The sequence below is a fragment of the Pungitius pungitius genome, chromosome 3, assembly GCF_949316345.1.
Source record: "Pungitius pungitius chromosome 3, fPunPun2.1, whole genome shotgun sequence".
Lineage (NCBI taxonomy): Eukaryota > Metazoa > Chordata > Actinopteri > Perciformes > Gasterosteidae > Pungitius > Pungitius pungitius.
Window position 1 is genome coordinate 2,481,008 of NC_084902.1, and position 17,980 is coordinate 2,498,987.

At 50.9% G+C, this 17,980-nt stretch overlaps 3 protein-coding genes across 4 annotated transcripts; 2 read left to right on the top strand and 1 right to left on the bottom strand.

The window, feature by feature from the left end:
- Positions 1-42: 42 nt before the first annotated feature.
- Positions 43-5,454, bottom strand: sars2 (seryl-tRNA synthetase 2, mitochondrial). Its single transcript, XM_037458943.2, has 16 exons — positions 4,899-5,454; positions 4,583-4,678; positions 4,449-4,478; positions 4,172-4,312; positions 4,002-4,056; positions 3,853-3,916; positions 3,622-3,727; positions 3,496-3,543; positions 3,144-3,252; positions 2,869-2,914; positions 2,671-2,758; positions 2,441-2,553; positions 2,221-2,314; positions 1,622-1,714; positions 1,479-1,544; positions 43-799 (listed from the first exon to the last, which is right to left on the bottom strand). Exons 1-16 carry the CDS (start codon positions 5,175-5,177, stop codon positions 662-664), a joined length of 1,566 nt encoding a protein of 521 aa, XP_037314840.2. The 5' UTR covers positions 5,178-5,454; the 3' UTR covers positions 43-661.
- A 62-nt stretch (positions 5,455-5,516) lies between these two features.
- On the top strand, positions 5,517-10,834 carry si:dkey-260j18.2 (uncharacterized protein LOC325231 homolog). 2 transcript variants are annotated; one of them, XM_037458933.2, is made up of 5 exons: positions 5,517-6,181; positions 6,487-6,640; positions 6,756-6,834; positions 7,124-7,351; positions 7,473-10,834. In XM_037458933.2, exons 2-5 carry the CDS (start codon positions 6,487-6,489, stop codon positions 8,968-8,970), a joined length of 1,959 nt encoding a protein of 652 aa, XP_037314830.2. In that variant the 5' UTR covers positions 5,517-6,181; the 3' UTR covers positions 8,971-10,834. The 2 variants fall into 2 exon arrangements, with proteins under 2 accessions (XP_037314830.2, XP_037314824.2); XM_037458927.2 differs by lacking the exon at positions 5,517-6,181 and having other exon boundaries at positions 6,251-6,640.
- Positions 10,835-10,839: 5 nt separating this feature from the next.
- slc5a2 (solute carrier family 5 member 2) lies at positions 10,840-16,647 on the top strand. The gene is made up of 15 exons (XM_037458950.2): positions 10,840-11,001; positions 11,113-11,184; positions 11,781-11,885; positions 11,973-12,032; positions 12,122-12,226; positions 12,311-12,416; positions 13,002-13,082; positions 13,438-13,667; positions 14,200-14,335; positions 14,444-14,551; positions 14,647-14,797; positions 14,920-15,088; positions 15,166-15,381; positions 15,490-15,619; positions 15,708-16,647. The coding sequence occupies exons 1-15, from the start codon at positions 10,912-10,914 to the stop codon at positions 15,890-15,892; spliced, it is 1,944 nt and encodes a 647-aa protein (XP_037314847.2). The 5' UTR covers positions 10,840-10,911; the 3' UTR covers positions 15,893-16,647.
- Positions 16,648-17,980: the final 1,333 nt, after the last annotated feature.

Below are 17,980 nucleotides of genomic sequence, written 5' to 3' on the forward strand. Positions count from 1 at the left end.
TAATATGTGTATCGACGGCATTTCACACAAAGCCAGCGGATTTATTATTAATGATAATAATAACAATAATTCCCATAATTCCAAAGCCAAACCACCGCAATATAACAAAAGACACTTCAGGGACACTAAAGCGGCTTTAGATACATTAATGATCTGTAATTGTCTATTCAAACCCACTAAACATGCCCAGAGAGAATATGATAGCGGAATATTATTATAACCATCCATCACATCCCTGGATTCTCATTACCTCACAACAGTTATTTTTACTTTGCTGGTGATATTAAACATACCCCCTCCCCTCAAGGTCACAAAGTCCTTCAGTATGCTTGCAAATTCATTTAGAATGTGACACTTTTTATTGGTTATTCTTCATCATGGTCTTCGTCGTCACGTTTTGAGCGTACATTTGCAATTTCTTGTCATTTAACAAAGTAAGACAAAACATATTTACAGTGACGGTAAATTGCGTTATGAAACAGTCTCAAAGCGTCTCAAAGGAGGGAACAGCAGATTCCTCTATTTATCCATCCAGCTCCTTCCCTATAATCAAAGCAGACGGCACTCAGCTCGGGAAATAAATACATTTCAACTACTCTCTTTCCAGAAATCCACGGAGCAGTTTTTCCGTAGGAAGTATCTCCTTCCAGACGTCGTCTCATCAGGTTTTGGCAGCAGGCCGGGGGGGTCGCTTGTGCTGGTTGGGTCCGATGTATTTCAGCGGAGCGTACTTTGGTGTCTCGATGACCTCTAGCCCCAAATAGGGCTGCAGGGCTCGGGGGACACGCACGGTTCCGTCCTGGAAAAAAAGAAGCATCAATAACAACAACAACACAGAGTTAAGAGGGTTATTCAATAGTTTGAATTAAATATGTTGTCAAATGTGTTCGTAATAGCTGGGCTTCCACGGATTGGTTTGCTTTTATTCCCTAATAATGTGTTCTTGCATTTTACATCTAGTTTCTCTTTAGAGTGTGTCTGTCTTTTTAAGATTTAAAAAAATATATATACATATTAGACATTGTTATACAAGTTTCATTCTAATTAAATGTTACTTTTTTGTAACTGAATGTTTTTAAAATTATTTTAAAAATCACAACATAGAACAAAGTGAATTCATAAATAATAAATAATAATAATAATAATAATTAAATCAGATGAACATTTTTAATTCTTGCAATATTCTGATTCTGACACCAGAGATAAACATCTCATACAGGTAGTGAGATGTGGCAATTAATATATCATTATTATACAAACTAAGAATTGCCTCTTCTAGTTAGTTAGTTACTCTTATTATATCTGTTGTCTGGAAAATGTAAAACCATTTAGCAGCGTAGAGATAAATGCAGTCTTATTTCATCGTTTTAGCTTCCAGAATATTAAATAGAATATTTCAAGTGTTTTGACTGACAACAACCACAAGAGGGAGCCACTTCAACACAAGTGCAGTTTTTTGACCAACGCTGGCATCTCACTTTGGTCTGGTGAGTCTCCAGGATGGCGATGATGGTTCTGGGGATGGCGCACGCCGTGGCGTTCACCTGGAGGGGAACAAAGCGAAAAACGTGACGCAGGCGCTACGCGGCTCGGAGCGACGAACCGGCGCGCCGCCCCTCACCGTGTGGGCGTAGTTCAGGCTGCCGTCCTCTCGCTCGTACAGGATGTTGAGGCGTCTGCTTTGGTAGTCGGTACAGTTGGACCCGCTGGAGATCTGACGTTCAGAGAGAGAAAACACTGCAATCAAAACACTGGCTGAGTCGAGCTCAAAAAGGTTCAAATTCAAGCCTTCTTTCTCTGGTCTGTAATTTCTGTCTCCCCCTTTTGAGTTGATTGGTGTTATTAGTGCATGCAGCACCATCATCATCCTCATATATTTTGTTGACTTTATTAATTATACACATGTTATTGTCTATAGTCCAAATATTCAACATTTAATGCAAAATGTTACTCTTCCCCCATCGTTAACCACTACAGATTCTGCTCGCTGGACCACAACCAATTAACAGGACTTATAAATGGAAGTTTTTATTTTAATTGGGAGATTTAGAAGAATGATTTTGCATCGCATGTTCGTGCACACTTTTGACCGATGAAGGAAGCGGGTCATTGAATGGAAGCATGCTTGTGTGTCTCTTCATGCGCAGCCTGCAGCCTCCGTTACCACAAATGAACACAGCGTCGGTCAGCAGACCTCTCAGTTACGTTTAAGGGACCGACCTCTCCATAGCTGTCCCTCCCAGGCATCCAGGCTTCGATGTCATACTTCCTGTGTGCTGGAGGACCCAGTTCCTGTGTCGGCATGTCCAGCACCCTAAACACAACCAGAATAACAGGAATAAAGCTGCGAGTCGTAAAAAAATGTTCTGCGTGTATGAAAAGAACAGGGTCACGCAGACCTCGGGACTGTGTGAGTGAAGTCGTCGCTCTGTGTTCTGACCTGTAGTGTAGCTCCAGTGCAGAGAACATCTCCTTCTGCAGAGAGGTGAACTCCTCCAGCAGCCGAGCGCTTTCCTCTCCGGTCTCATCTGCGGTCACTCCAAACATCTCCACCTGGAGAGAAAGAGAGACGCAGAGACAGACCACTCGTTAGCATGATCGTGGAGCAGGAACTGGTTTATAAAAGCTTTTGCATATTCACATCCAAGAGACTCTGCTCGTCTTTCTGACCTTGTTGAAGTGATGCACTCGATAGAGCCCCCACGTCTCTCTGCCCGTGTCCGTCTCCGCTCTGTAGCAGGTGCTGCTGCATGCCGTCCTGCAGAGTGTGTGTGTGTGTGTGTGTGTGTGTGTGGGGGGGGGGAGAGATCATGTCACAACAGCTAGAATCACTCGTAGCAAACGAGTAGCTGGGAGGGCGTGTCTCACCTGACGGGCAGGTCCTTCCAGTTCACTGCGTGATCCATGAAATAACCTGAAGGAGAGATCGTCACAGGTCACGGATCCTTTATGAGTCAAACGTGAAACCGCCGATGAACAAACCTGGATTGTTAAATAAAGTTTCACTATACTAACAAAACATGTTTTTTTAACAGCATAACCACCATCAGCACCTGTAAATTGTTTAATATAACCCCCGCATCGGTCTATTCTAACCTTTACCCTCATATAGGAAACCTCATGGTGAACACAATAAGACCCACCTGCCACTCCGACCTCCCCGGTGCCAGCCAGGTTGAGGTCTGGGAAGCGGGTCGGGTCCAGAGAATAGACCTGAGAGCGATGGGCGTTGGGCTGCATCCCACAACCCTCCTGGAGCCGGAGGAAGAGAACAAAGGTCAGCGAGAGACGATACTTTGGTCCCCAAAGGGTTATTTCTGAGTGTTTCGATGATATTTTAAAATACTACGAGGAATGAAGATGGCGTTCTTCTCGCTGATGGTCATGTTTACTTATGAAAGTCATATAGAGGCATCAGTATTACATCCAGACTGATGCGGCCAGATAAAGTTCCCCTTACATTAAGCGTAGCGTCCGATGGTGTTGTCTACTTACAAACACGGCCCCCTTCAGCATGTCCGGTACAACCATGGGAATGAAGCCCTGCAGGAGTCAAAAGCGAGTTTGCTCTCATATGTTCAAACAGAATAAGCGGGAGAAATTCTCAAAACACATGCTCACCCGTCGCTGCAGTGTGTCCAGGGCAAAGTTCTGGAGTGCGGTCTGCAGTCGGGCGCCAGCTCCCCTTAGATAGTAAGACCTGTGGCCCGAGACGTGAGCGAGATGTCTGCAGGAGGGGACAAGGGAAGATGATGTTCAGATCATATTAATAAACTAAGATTTGCATAGTGCACAAACAGAGCAGAAACTGAAGAATCCAGTGGGACGAGGAGCCCTAAAAAGAGTCCTCACCTCTGGCGGAAGAGACCCAACTCCTCCCCCAACTCGAAATGGCCTCTGGGCGTGAAGTCAAACTCTGAAGTGGACACAGCGTGTTACCAGAGCTGTCATATTATCATATTTAAAAAACAACAACATGTGACACACAGATTATGATTCACCTGGTTTCTGTCCAACCAGCTCCAACACCTTCGCTTGGCTCTCGGCTCCCACCGGCTAAACAGAAACCGGGCTTCCTGTCAGAGAACAGTCTGTGTGTGTGTGTGTGTGTGCGTGTGCGTGTGTGTGCGTGCGTGTGCGTGTGTGTGCGTGCATGCGTGCACATCCTCACCACGTCGGGGTGCGTGGTGTTGGGCAGCCTGAGCGCTCGTCCGTAGTGTTCCTGGTCCAGCTGCGTCTCTCTGGGGTAGAGCTGATTCAGTCTGCTGCGGATCTCGCGTCCTTTCTGCAGAGCCTGAGTGTACTCTGGTAGCTGAGGGAAGAGGAGGGGGGGAAGGGGGGGCATTCAGAACTGGTCCCACGTGGGATTTACCACCAACCAGTCCGCTGACTGGGAAGCAGCGAGGACCACATCGAATGATTCAATTAAAAAAAAGGTACAAGCCTACATTGCTGAGGGCTTTCTTGTCACTCTTGGTCTGTGAGGAAAACATGTCACAATTATAGATGCAGCAATACAAAAAAAATAAACTACTTACATATTCAAAAGAAATGTCAGATTAGTGACCAGAGCTTTACGGACCATAAATTCTTTGACGGTGTCACTGACGTGTCTCTTCTGCGCCTCCAGCCCCGAGATCTCCATCCTCACCGCCTGCAGCTCCTGCCACACACACACCTGCATTGTGGTCACATGACCGGTCAGTTTAGAACAGCGGTCCCCGTGTGTCCCTTACATGTTTACACGTGACGTGACAGCGCTCTGCAGTTCCTCTGCCCCTCACATCGAATCAAGAGTCCAGGGCATAAACAAAACCACACCAGAAGACAAATGAATATTCCGTATTTGTAAATGGTCGTACAACACGTCATCAAGTAGCCAGCTGTATGTCGCTTACAATCGCCCTGACGTCGTCGCCCCGCAGGTCTCCCTTCCTGTTCTCCACGTTTGCGATGACTTTGTCGGTCTCCTCGCACACTGCCCTCATGTCCAGCTCGGGCTTGTCGCTGTAACCTTCGCGGACGTGCTCGTACAAGCTGCTCCGGGCCCCGTGCGAAAAGCGGCGCGGGACGTACACACGTGCTCTCCGCAGGCAACATGGCCTGGCCACCGGCTGGAAGACGGCAGTCAGTGCCGCGCCTCCGAGTCGCACGACCGTGCCGATGCAGGTCGCCATGTTTGTCTTGTGGTCAATGTCGCGTTCACGGGTGCTGGGAATTATCACCGCTGTACTGTATTGTTGACTCTCAGTCAGCCTTTCGCGTTTTACTGTTTGAATACAACTTTATGAATAAGATTAAAGAATAAATTACGATATTTTATATATTCCTTAACCTGTTTTCAACTGTATCTGTTTAAGTTGCTCGCCGAGCCTGTGTGCACATGTACCCGCTGTTGAACGGTCGTATCTGCATTGAATGCAGCATGAATGCGGAAATGAGTTTTTCGGAAATGAAATCGAGATAAAACGGAATGTTTTGTTTTAATTGTATTTAAAAATTATATTTATTGATCATTTTACTCAAAGCTTGTCGCACAATGTAAAAAAAAGTGAGCGGTAAAATATTTTTATTTTTATTATGACCGGTGAAAACGACTCAGCCCCAAACAAATCGTCACGAGCCAAAGGTCAGCCAATCAGATGAGCGGAAGTTTAATGTTGCGGTAATCCGGTTCAGACGTGACAAGTGCGGCCGACTGAACCTAAAACTCAACGCTAATATTTCTGCCCCGTAGGCTGTAAAAAAAAAAAGCCCTCCATTGTTCGCCTGCTGCTCCTCCCGACCGACCCGGACGCGTGTGGGTGATGTCCCCGTGGACCGGTATGTTGCCTCGGCGAGGAGCTTCGGCCCAGCGGGGGATAGTGTTCCTTTGTAAGCTAACGTTAACTAGTTGTTGGACCCGTCGGTGGGTAACCTTAGGTAATGCTGCGCGGGGCTGGATGAGCAGCGAGGAGTAGGTCGTGGTCCTCCCTAAAAAAAAAAAGGGCCAAGGACGAGCCTTTCCACTGAGCCCCGGGGGGACCGGGACACCCCAGGTGAGAGCGAGGAGAGCCTCCCGACGCTTCTGGTGGTACACCGGGCTGCTGGAGACAGTTAGCCCGCCACGCGCTGCCCCCACCAATTCCTGTTGAGTGAGACCCGGCCAGCCTTCACGGTGGAAACGAGAAGAAGAGCAAAGGTATTCGAAGCTAATGCTATAACAACATAATGCTCCTTTTTTGGGGGGGGGGGGGGGGGGGGTGTATTTATTAATGTCAGGCCTTCATGGAGACGTGTCCTGATGATCACATTGAAACATGCAACCACAAGTGTGGCCAACAATCTGCAGCGTGCATTAATTCCCTAAAATGAAGATGCATCAGATGCAGAAAAGAACCCTGGAGATGTGTGAGTTCTGATATCTGTCATGGGCCCTCTATCTGCATGGGTGTAAAAGTGTAAAAGCTTTTCTCGCCTAACAGTGAGTGCATGTCCACCCTTCAGATGAACGCCGTGCGGGGGGGCGCGGTCACCTGGCGTCCCCAGCCGTGGCAGGACGGGGAGGGGGGAGGAGGGGAGCCTCTGTCGGACAGCGACTCGGAGGAGGAGGACTTCCCCGACGACAGCACCACGCCGCTGGGAGACTACATCACGCACGGTGAGAAGGAGGCGCGGTGGCGCTTTACCCCCCCCCCCCCCCCACCCCCCCCCCCCCCCCACTGAGTGTGACTCGTAGCCGACCCTTACTCTCTTCCCCTCCGGCATGTTTTTAGGGTTGAAGCAGCTCCTGGATGCTCAGCAGCTGTGTGATGTGACTCTACTTGTGGAGGGAAAGAAGTTCATGTGTCACAGGTGTGAAAGCTATATCGTAGAAGGAACAAAATATGAAATGAAATTGAGAAAAAGAGAACTACAGAATATTTAAGTAATCAAGTATCAATCTTCCAGATGAATTAATTCAATAAAACATTTCACGATGGGATGCATCTTGTGATGATGCTGCACTGATCCATCTCTGTTGTAGAAAGCCTCTGTCTGATATTAAAAGAGCAAAAATATAACACTGTAAAATGCAGAAAAATCATGTAATATTAAACGTGTGCCTTTTATCGTCCGTGCTTCGCCTCCCCCCCCCCTCCAGAGTCCTCCTGGCAGCAGTGAGCCCCTACTTCCGGGCCATGTTCACCAGCCCTCTGGTAGAGTCCCGCCTTACCGAGATCCGACTGGAGGAGGTGACGCCGTCCGTCATGGAGACCGTCATCCAGTTTGTGTACACCGGGGAGGCGGGGCTCTCCCTGGACACGGCCGAGGATCTGTTTGTGGCCGCCAACCGGCTTCAGGTCATGCCCCTCCAAGACCTGTGCTCCAGGTATGGACGGACGGACGGACGGACGGTCGCGTTCCTTCACGGGGATTTTACAGTTTTACGTTGGCTCTGTCGAACCAGCTCCTGCCTTCTGGACGTTAAACCCGCTCGTGTCTCCCTGCAGGTTTCTATTCGAGCACCTCTCGGTGGAGAACTGCCTCGGGATGTACTCTCTGGCCCGCTCCCACCACGACCAGCTGCTGCTGCGGGCGTCTTTGCGGCTGGTGGCCCAGCACTTCCCCCGGGTGGCCCGGCAGAAAGACTTCCTCCTGCTCGACCACGGCACCCTGGGCAGCCTCCTGAGCTCCGACCGCCTGGGGGTGGACTCCGAGGCAGAGGTTTACGACGCGGCGCGGCGCTGGGCGGAGCATCAGCCCCTGCATCGCTACGCCCACATGCCGGCGCTGCTCCACCACCTGCGGCCGGGGCTGCTGTCCCAGGAGGAGAGCCGACGGCTCTGCCAGGAGTTGGGGCCCGCCGCGGCCGGGGAGGGCCTCGGCGGGCCCCTGAGGCCGCGGGAGGGCATGTTCGAGAAGAAGATCGTCTGCGTGGATCTGACGCCCCGGGAGGAGGATAATTTGGCGGCGAGGGACTACACGGTGGACTGCTTCGACCCCCGGACCGGGAAGTGGGAGAAGTTGGCGGCGCTGGGCTCGCTGGTCAGCCCCGGCTGCACGGCCGTCGGCGACCGGCTGTTTGTGGCCGGCGGCATCCTGCGGACGGGCTCCGTGTCGGCGGCCGTGCACGAATACGACGCGGTGTCGGACCGCTGGATGGAGCGGCCCTCCATGGTGCAGCCGCGGGCCATGCTGGGCCTGCTGGGCTGCGGGGAGTCGGTCTTCGCCCTGGGGGGCAGCAACCGCTCGGCTCTGCTGGACTCCACTGAGACGCTGGAGCTGGCCACGCTGCGGTGGGCTCCGGGGCCTCGCTTGCCGCTGCCCCTGCGCGCCTTCGCCTGCGCGGCGCTGCGCGGGCGGCTCTACCTTCTGGGGGGAACCACGCTCGAACAGAACCGCGCCGTGGTCCACTCGGGGGTGCTCATTTATCACACCCTGACGGACTGCTGGACGCGAGTGGCCCTGGACTCGGGCGCCACCTGTCTGGCCGGAGGGGTAGCGGTGCGAGGAGGCGTGTGCGCCATCGGGGGATACCTGAGAGACACGACCAAGTTCCTGGACGGAAACTACACCAATCTGGAGACTTTGGACGCCACCGGGCGCGTGCAGTTCTTCCGAGAGGGGAGGGGGTCCGGGGTGGAGCGGGAGGTGACCGGCGGCGGGGTGATGGTCACCGCCGACCAACGCGGCGGGGCGGGCGGCGGGAGCGACCGGGCGCCGAGCCCCGTGCTGTTCCCCGGGCTGCCGCGGCGGATCGCGGCGGGCGGCGTGGCCAGGTGGAAACGCAGGATCTACGTGCTGGGCGGGGAAAACGGCTCGCGGTTCTACGACAGCGTGTACTGCTGGAAGCCCGGCTGGCGCAGCTGGGTCCAGAGGCGCGAGAAACTCCCGGGGGACACCGGCGGGGTGAGCCAGTTTGGGTGCACCACTTTGAAGTTCCCCAAGAAACACATCCTGTCCAGACTGAGACTAGCCAAAGAGAACTGCAAGAAGGCGGCCGACTAGGCTCACGGGGGTCCAGGCCGCCGTCGGTGTGACGCGGGGGGGACGTGGACGAGGTCCAGCCTTAGCTCGAGTTGGCTCGGGCCAGGAAGTGACCGCTTTGTGCCATGTGAGAGCGGCCCAGAGGACGACGGGCTGGATGCAGAACGTAGACGACGCGTCACGTGAAGCCTGATGTGCAGGCGAAGAAAGAGCCGGAAACTGGTTAGAAATCAGGAAACACGCACCTGAATGTGACCCAATCCACCAATTAACAGTAGAGTCCTTTTGAGAGAGGAAATAGCCTTTTTAGGTCATTGTTTTCTTAAAGTGTGATATTATTTTTAGCTCTTTTGCTGGCGTATTCTTTCTTTTTTTTTTTTTTTTAACCTCTTACGATGCTGTGAATCCTTCAGCAGCGTTTAGCTTGGACACGAGGACACCGACACGTCTCTGACCATGGCGTGTTCCACTTCGTTCACCTCCCGCGTGGGTCCCCTCCTGTCCGACGCGGACCTGCGAAGCCTTTTCCACGCAGCTCTTAAGGGCTCCAGAAATACACCGAGAAGACGGCGTGGTCGCTCTCTGTCCTGCGTTATTCTGTCGTGCCTCGAAGGAGTGGAACACGGCAGTGGCTGGAATGTGCAGAGGTAGCTTGGAGGCCTGTCCCAAGGCTGTGCTGCAAATAACAAAGCTGCCCCACAGCCTCCTCGTGTCCAAACTACCGCTCCTGAACCTTCAAGCCGGGCCGAAGGCCGTCTTTACTTGATCCAGCAGCCGCGTCCAAGTGGGAATTTTTTTTGTCTTGAGTTGCTGCGGGACGCGTGAATGTGTTCTGGGTGGCGGTTAGCGATTATCTGAACACGGAAGCACTGCACCTAATTTATTAAAATAATGTTTGCCTTGACTGCAGGATGTCATAATGAGCTTAGGGGTGAATTTTTATGTGTTTTTTTTAAGTAAATTGCAGTTTTTAAATTCTGATTTTCTAAAAGGTTGCCAACAAATGTAAGCACATTGTTTTGCTGTGGGTTCTCTCTCTATCTTATTTATTTATTCACTGAAAATGTCTGAATTCTCAGCGTGTTGTCATCAGATTGCAAAACTACCGAAGAGGGCCGGAAGCTTTGTGGACATTCTGGCTTCCGTAGAGGCTCCAACTCGTGAAACACAAATAAAATGAATTGGTTCCAATTGCTAACATGTTGTAGGCAATTTCTTATGTTGATTTGGTATTATCTCACAATGTTAAGTATCAAAAGTGTTCATTAATACCAGACATGAATTGGTGGACATTAATACGGTTTAGAAACTGAATACGTTCTGGACGACTGCCTGGTTTCCATGGCAACCATTTTGAGAATTTGGTACCAACTGTTTTTTTTTTAACATATTAGAAATGAGAAGCTGTTGGGCTGGATGTTAAATTATGCTGCAAAGTATGTAGAACATGTACACAACGTGTACTTGTATAAACATTAACAACGTAATAATCACTCAAAGTCTCGTTCGTTCTTTGAAAAGTTAAAGTCCAGCCCGTCGTCATCTTTTTTTTTTTTTTCCACAAACACGCTCTATGACATTTGACCTTGACATGTGACCTGAGGTGACTGGGGAAGCTGTTCCACTCCTTTTTTGTACAGCTTGATCAAGTCTGTAAGCTGAAAGGCAAAGAAAATGCTGTTTTGATGAAAACGACGCTGTCGGATGATTAAAGGACTGTTTGGTTAAATGTTTTTCCACCTTTTTTTTGTTGCTTGCGAACAACAATAAGACGCATGTATTAGGAAAAGCACACCGCTGACACCCTGTTTTTCAAGCTTTTGGTGTTAATAATTACTCTTATTTGTATTATTAAAACTGCTGAGCCGGTAGACTGGTTTTTTTTTTTTTAAAAGCTGGCCAAAGGTCTCCGCTCCTCACTCCCACTCCGAGGGTCCTCTCTCTGAGCTCAGGTGATCGGCGATGGAGGGTCCCGTGGTGGTGATCAACAACCCGGCGGACATCTCCGTCATCGTGGGATACTTCGCGGCGGTCATCGGCGTGGGCGTTTGGGTGAGCGCGCCGGCGTCCCGGGTGGAGGCTGCGAATGAATTGAGATGAATGTCACGTTAAGAGGGAGGGGGTGTGTGTGTGTGTGTGTGGGGGGGGTGTTGTGCGTTTCAGGCCATGCTTCGCAGCAACCGCGGGACTGTGGGAGGATATTTCCTGGCGGGGCGCACCATGACCTGGTGGCCGGTGAGTTGGTTCGCTTTGTTAGCGGCACGCGAGGAGAGAAATGGAAACTAATGTAGCCGATGTGCTTTAGGTCCTTGAGAAACACTTGCGTGATGTCATAGTTTGTCCACTGGGTGGCGCCAACAAAATGTTTTTTTATTCATTTGATGTTATGCAATCAAGCGTAAGAGTATTTTATTTATTTATTTATTTATTTGAGCAGTGACCATTCTGCTCAAAAGGATTGGGCCGAAGCAAAAAAGAGCTTATAGGCGCCCACCCAAGAATTTAAATAAAATTTGTCATCTCACAATAATACTACAGACCATAGTGCCAAATACAAGTTATTCCACAGTTGCACCCCGTTAACCGTAAGGCCAAAACTTTTCAAGGTTGTACTATGTTTTTGCCTCCTAAAGTTCAATTCATCACGTAATGCAGAACCACCGGTACGTTCTTGAGACCTTCTTTGTATTTGACTTGGTAACAGTTTGTGCCTCGCCTTCTTCATTAAACTTCATAAAACTTCATTAACTTAGATTTTAAAAATAACGAGTTTGTGTGGTCCATTTTCAAAGTTTTCTGTCAACATCCTGTGTTTTTTTTTTTTTTTCAAGGTCGGAGCGTCTCTTTTTGCCAGCAACATTGGCAGCGGTCACTTCGTTGGCCTGGCGGGCACCGGGGCAGCCAGTGGCATCGCCGTGGGGGGGTTCGAGTGGAACGTGAGTCACGCCGCGCACATCTCCTGCCCCCCCCCCCCCCCCCCAAGTCCCACCGCTTCAAACGCGCGGCCTGATTTCTCTCGCCAGGCTCTGTTCATCGTGCTGCTGCTGGGCTGGTTGTTCGTACCTGTCTACCTCACCGCGGGGGCAAGTACCTTCACTCCCCCCAAAAAACACGTCGCGTGTCCCGCTCACCCCCCGGCGCTGAAGAGGACCTCTGTCTCCTTCCGCTGCAGGTCATCACCATGCCCCAGTACCTGAAGAAGAGGTTCGGGGGGACCAGGATCAGCCTCTACCTCACCGTCATCTCGCTGTTCCTCTACATCTTCACCAAGATCTCAGTGAGTCGGCTCCACGCAACCCCCCCCTCTCCTCCCCCCCCCCGTGTGTGTGTGTGTTGTTTCACTCCCCCGGTCTCCCTCCAGGTGGACATGTTTTCTGGGGCCGTGTTCATCCAGCAGGCTTTAGGGTGGAACATCTACGTGGCCGTCATCACCCTTCTCTTGATAACGGCCTTGTACACCATCACAGGTACGGATCCGTGGAATTAAAGGAGCACTCCAGCTATTTTACACACGAAGATCCGTTTACTCTGTTACATCTGTTTTTAATCGGCCTCCTTCCCTTCTGTTCCGATGACTTCATCTTTTTCCCCACTGTTTTGTCAACAAATGGCGTGTTTAGTAGATAAATACAGATAGTTTGACGTAGTTGTGATATTGCTGGATAGTCGGTCTCATGTTGTGCGATGCCGTTTTAATCAGTTAACAAACATTCCCTGTCAGTGAAAATAATATAAATAACTTTTAAATAGCCAATGGATTTCCAAGCTGCAACATTATCTTTGGCTTCCTAAATTAAATGATTTAAAAGGCTGCTGGAAACTGCAGTTCATCTCTTGAGGAGGCCCTCTGAATGATGTCATAGTGATGTCATCGCGACGGGCCTTGGCTCAGGCTTAGAAACGTACAAATCGAAACCAGAAACTCGAGTGTTTCAAAGTGGAGGGTTAGAGGAAAATATGCTACTTAGTGCTCTTTGGCGCTCGTACCTTTTTTGTTAAGGAGTATTAATTAAATACATCGCACTCTTCACTCTTTTCCTTGTGTGTGTCAGGTGGCCTGGCTGCTCTGATGTACACTGACACCGTTCAGACCTTCGTCATCATTGCCGGGGCCTTCGTCCTCACCGGTTTCTGTAAGTCCAGATCGTGCCTGCGTTCGCATTTTTTTTTTTTTTTTTTTACATCTCCCTTTTAGATTATGTTCTAGTTTTCTCCGTCCAGGCGTGAAAGCCGCGTCGTCATCATCTGCTTCACTACTGATTAACGGGGGGGGGGGGTTCGGTAATCATTCATTCACAACAGCAACTTCCAATGTTTGATCAATGACTGATTAAACGAGAAGGAAACGGCGACCTTTGACCCGACGGAGCTGTGAACTCCCAAGAAAAAAAAAAAAGCGTGGTGCCACGGCTCTGTTCACATGCGAGCCGAACATAAAAGTAGTAAAATGAGTCCAAGCTCTCGTCTCTCTCTCTCTCTCTCTTCTAGCTTTCGCTGAAGTAGGAGGCTACAGCGCTCTGCTGGCCAAATACCACGCCGCCACGCCCAGTAACGTCTCCTCCATGGAGCCCCAGCGCTACAACATCTCCCCCAGCTGCTACACGCCGAGAGGGGACGCCTTCAGCCTGCTGAGGGACGCCACCACCGGGGACCTGCCCTGGCCCGGCGTGCTTTTTGGGATCGCCATAGTGGGAGGCTGGTACTGGTGCACGGACCAGGTGAACGTCCCCCCCTCCCACCCCCACCCCAGACTCTGGGACTTCAGTATGAACACGGCTAAGATTTGATCTGGAGCACAATGTGACTTTTTAAACATCTGACCTCACACATAAGTCACTTTGCCACATGAATGTGTATTTTAAAAAAAGAACTAGTTACACCAAAGTTTGGCATTTAAAAAAAAAAAAGATCACGTAGACACTGAGGACCAAACCGCATAAAGAGATGATGATTCCCGCATGTGGCTTTCATCACATTCTTGCACAACTTTAGAAATAAACAACAGGCACCATATCGCCAGCAGAACTATGAAGAACCGCTTGGTTCTGAACCCAGTTTTTTACTGTTTGTGAAGATTGATCCAAACCAATGCGCAGTGTGGTGAGCACCGTCCAACTCCTCCTCCTCCTCCTCCTCCTCCTCCTCCTCCTCCTCCTCCTCCTCCTCCTCCTCCTCCTCCTCCTCCTCCTCCTTGCACAAGGGACGGGGACGGGGCTCAACCTGATCTGTTCCCGTCTCGCTGTCCTCCAGGTCATCGTGCAGCGGTGCCTCGCGGCTCGCGACCTGACGCACGTGAAGGCCGGCTGCATCATGTGTGGCTACCTCAAGCTGCTGCCCATGTTCCTCATGGTGTTCCCCGGCATGATCAGCAGGGTCCTCTACCCAGGTCAGAGTCCACACAGAGTCCGGTCTGCAGGGCATCGCGCTAACGGGCGTAGCAACAAACCTGTGTGTGTGTGTGTGTGTGTGTGTGTGTGTGTCCACCCGCCTGTAGATGAGGTCGGCTGCGTTGTGCCCGAGGTGTGTAAGAGGGTGTGTGGGACTGCGGTCGGCTGCTCCAACATCGCGTATCCCAAACTGGTGGTGTCCATCATGCCGAATGGTCTCTGCACATCACTATTGCTTAGAGACAAAGTTTCACCTTCCACTTCAATCGCTTCTCTACTGATTTTCCTCCTCTCCTTCCCCTCTGTGCAGGTCTGCGAGGTCTGATGCTGGCCGTGATGCTGGCCGCCCTCATGTCGTCCTTGGCCTCCATCTTTAACAGCAGCAGCACGCTGTTCACACTGGACATCTGGACCCGCCTCAGGCCACAGGCCGCCGAGCGCGAGCTCCTCATCGTGGGCAGGTTAATCGGCCCTAAGCGCAGTTCATCCTGTAACTAAAGGTCACGGGGTCATTGGACGCATAAAACTGAACTAAGTTCACGAGGCCGTGATGCTCCCGTAACGCTCTTCTTCCCCCTTCCAGGGTCTGGGTTCTGATCATCGTGTGCGTCAGCATCTGCTGGATCCCGGTGGTGCAGGCGGCTCAGAGCGGTCAGCTGTTCGATTACATCCAATCGGTGTCGAGCTATCTGGCGCCGCCCATCGCCTCGGTCTTCTTCCTGGCTGTGTTTGTCAAGCGGGTCAATGAACAGGTGCGATGCCGCGGCGTCATCGTGGTAAATCATCCAGGTGGACATAACTTGATTCTCTTTCCCCCCCCCCCCCCCAGGGTGCGTTCTGGGGCCTGATTGGCGGCCTGTTGATGGGCCTGTGCCGCATGCTGCCCGAGTTCTGGTTCGGTTCTGGCAGCTGCGTCTTCCCCTCCACCTGCCCGTACCTGGTGTGCGGGGTCCACTACCTCCACTTCGCCATCGTACTCTTCTTCTGCACCTCCGTGCTGGTGCTGGTGGTCAGCTGCTGCACCCGGCCCATAGAGGACAAACACGTGAGTGACTCGCATGCGCCGATTGTGTGACGTGCTCATGAGAACCGTGTTCTACCCGTCTCAAACCGGGTTTGGGGGCCCTGGGTGGTGTTTTTCTTCCCTTCTCAGCTCCACCGTCTGGTGTTCAGCCTCCGTCACTCCAAGGAGGAGAGGATGGATTTGGACTGGGAGCAGGAGGAGAACGGGAGGAGAGCCCGCAGGGAGGCTGAGGAGAGGTGGATGGCGAGCAAGGACTCGGGTAAGGAACCAATACTTTATTTTTTATTTTTAAAGTGACATCAGTCACAAAGAGAGACAGAGCACTGACACCCCCCCCCCTCCCCCAGCGGCTGAGGAGTCCTGTGTCGGTCGGTTTTGCGGCGGCGGCTCCCAGGCACACGAAGAGGCGGCGCCCGAGGCACCGGAGAAGCTGCCCGACATCAGCGAGGAGCCGGCGTGGAGGCACGTGGTGGACGTCAACGCTCTGATCATGATGGCCGCGGCGGTGTTCATGTGGGGTTATTACGCTTAATCCCTGCGGATCAGAGACGTCACGATGAAGTGTTGCAGCGTGGGCGTGTGTGTGTAATGCAGCCTGAAGACGTTTGATCCGGTTGCCATGACGTTACTGTATACGGTTACACGTTGATTCAATGACCCACTGCCTGCACTGAAAAAAAAGCGAGAAGACGCAATAAAAGTATCATTTGGAAGTCGGGTAAACTCAATAAAGTCTCAAGTTGCCCCAAGAAGTTTTCAAAGCCTTTGGTCTTTGGCTCAAGAAATCAATGAGTCGCTTTGTTATTCCATCAGGACGTAATCTAGTCTTTAAGGTATTTGATGATTACATCTTATATGAAGTCCTACTTTCTCTCATCTTTGACACGTGATTAAAGTGATTAAATCAATCACTGTCAGATGATCAAAGCCTTCATTATCTTATCACACACCACACAGACCAGGTAGCGATTCAGATTTCCAGTTTTAATCATCACTTTTTTTTATTTAAGCAGATATTTCCCATTAGCATTGTACATGTCTGGAACCTACAGAGTTCTCCCATGAATACCCAACTACCTTCCCACCTCCATGCAGAGTTTCAGCATCATTCATCACATCAGCTCTTTAATGTCCAGTCTGTCGGCTTGCGGGGGAGGGAGGGGGGGGGGAGGTTATTCCTAGAGCCGTCAGCAGGCACTGTTCATGTTCATTCCACAGAGTTATGGGTGCATCCAGGAGAGTTGGATGGAATCTAATCGAGCATTCTGAAATCCAGTCACCTACAAGGTCCTGTGCAGCTCCCGACTCTTGATCTGACGCCTCAATCTCCTGCGTGGGAGGGAGAGAGGGGAGGGGTGGGGTGTAGAGGTAGGGGGCTTTTAAGGCGGGAAGCTGGTGTACAGTTTGCGGTAGTCGGTTTCACCCGCTTCGAAGCTTCGGCCAATACCTGCCTTCTGCTGAATCGTGTGGGGTGGAGGGGGAGAATCTGAGGAGGGGCGGGGTTTAAAACAAAGATCGGAGTATTTAAAAAAAAATACATCTTTGCAGGTGGAGTAGGATGACAGACTGATACGGGGAGAACACAGTCCTCAAGAATAAAAGCAAATAACAATAGCAAACATTCTGACACACACACACACACCCCAATAAAACAAAACCAAATGACAAGCAAGTCAATCAAACCATACAAAGTGACATCAGGCCTTTCCAAAGTGACATCAAGTTTCTCTTTTTGAATCCCATTCAATCCCACTGGTCTTAAATCAATAAAGTCTCCCACAATTCTCTGTAAACCAGAAAGTACTCAGCGGCTGCTCTCTTTTTTTGTTGTTGTTTATGGCTGGTCAGCGAGGTCGGGGGTCAACAACAGGAGCGGCTCTCGCCGGGCCAGTATGAGAGGGGGCAGGGTGGGGGTGGGGGGGGGGGGGGGGGGCGTTCACCAGCGCCATGGCCTTTCTCCGAACTAAAAAACGTCAGCGACACAGGCAATGAATTCAGCAGCATCATCAGGGGACCAAATAAACAAGAGTTTACGTTACAGCACATTCAGAGAAAGGGAAACAGGTACGAATGGCATCTGGTACAACGGAAAGTCAAGTTTGCTTTATACAATCACATTTCTATAGCGACGCTGAACATTCCACCACTGGAACAAAAAAAAAAAAAAAAAACCTAAATAAATCTTTTACATCTGTTGGTACGGCTCGTTCCCCGAAGCACCATTGTACAGCGGACGTGGAAGTTTGTGATATGACACGGAAACAAGTCCTGGGAGCGGTAAGCAGGCTCCAAGGGCCGTACATTTCTACGCGTCATCTTTCATGAATGCTAACCTCGACCAAGTTCTCACAGGAACCACCCAACAGCCTTGGGTGGAGTTGATCTTCTTTGAAATGAGAGGCAGAAAGAGGGGAGGGGGGAGGGGGGGGGGGGAGACCCCAAGACCCGGTATGCAAACAGTTTAAAAGGATTCTGGAGGGATTTGAAAAAACAGGAAAAAAAAGGCAAGGAGAGTGACACACCTCTCTTCCTACTTTACCTCTCAACCTCCCTTCACACAGGGGGGGTGGGGGGGGGGGGGGGGGGGGGGGAACGTACGAGAACGGAGTGCTGGAGCAAC

Bases quoted from the DNA above. Each gene is read 5' to 3' on its own strand.
- sars2 (XM_037458943.2), bottom strand. From the start codon at position 5,177: ATGGCGACCTGCATCGGCACGGTCGTGCGACTCGGAGGCGCGGCACTG. The intron at 4,479-4,582 runs GTCCGTAAAGCT...TTTTCCTCACAG, and splicing joins ACACCGTCAAAGAATTTATG to ACCAAGAGTGACAAGAAAGC. The intron at 2,759-2,868 runs GTGAGACACGCC...CACACTCTGCAG, and splicing joins TGGAAGGACCTGCCCGTCAG to GACGGCATGCAGCAGCACCT.
- si:dkey-260j18.2 (XM_037458927.2), top strand. From the start codon at position 6,472: ATGTCCACCCTTCAGATGAACGCCGTGCGGGGGGGCGCGGTCACCTGG. The intron at 6,835-7,123 runs GTGTGAAAGCTA...CCCCCCCTCCAG, and splicing joins AAGAAGTTCATGTGTCACAG to AGTCCTCCTGGCAGCAGTGA. The intron at 7,352-7,472 runs GTATGGACGGAC...GTCTCCCTGCAG, and splicing joins CTCCAAGACCTGTGCTCCAG to GTTTCTATTCGAGCACCTCT.
- slc5a2 (XM_037458950.2), top strand. From the start codon at position 10,912: ATGGAGGGTCCCGTGGTGGTGATCAACAACCCGGCGGACATCTCCGTC. The intron at 12,227-12,310 runs GTGAGTCGGCTC...GTCTCCCTCCAG, and splicing joins ACATCTTCACCAAGATCTCA to GTGGACATGTTTTCTGGGGC. The intron at 14,336-14,443 runs GTCAGAGTCCAC...ACCCGCCTGTAG, and splicing joins CAGCAGGGTCCTCTACCCAG to ATGAGGTCGGCTGCGTTGTG.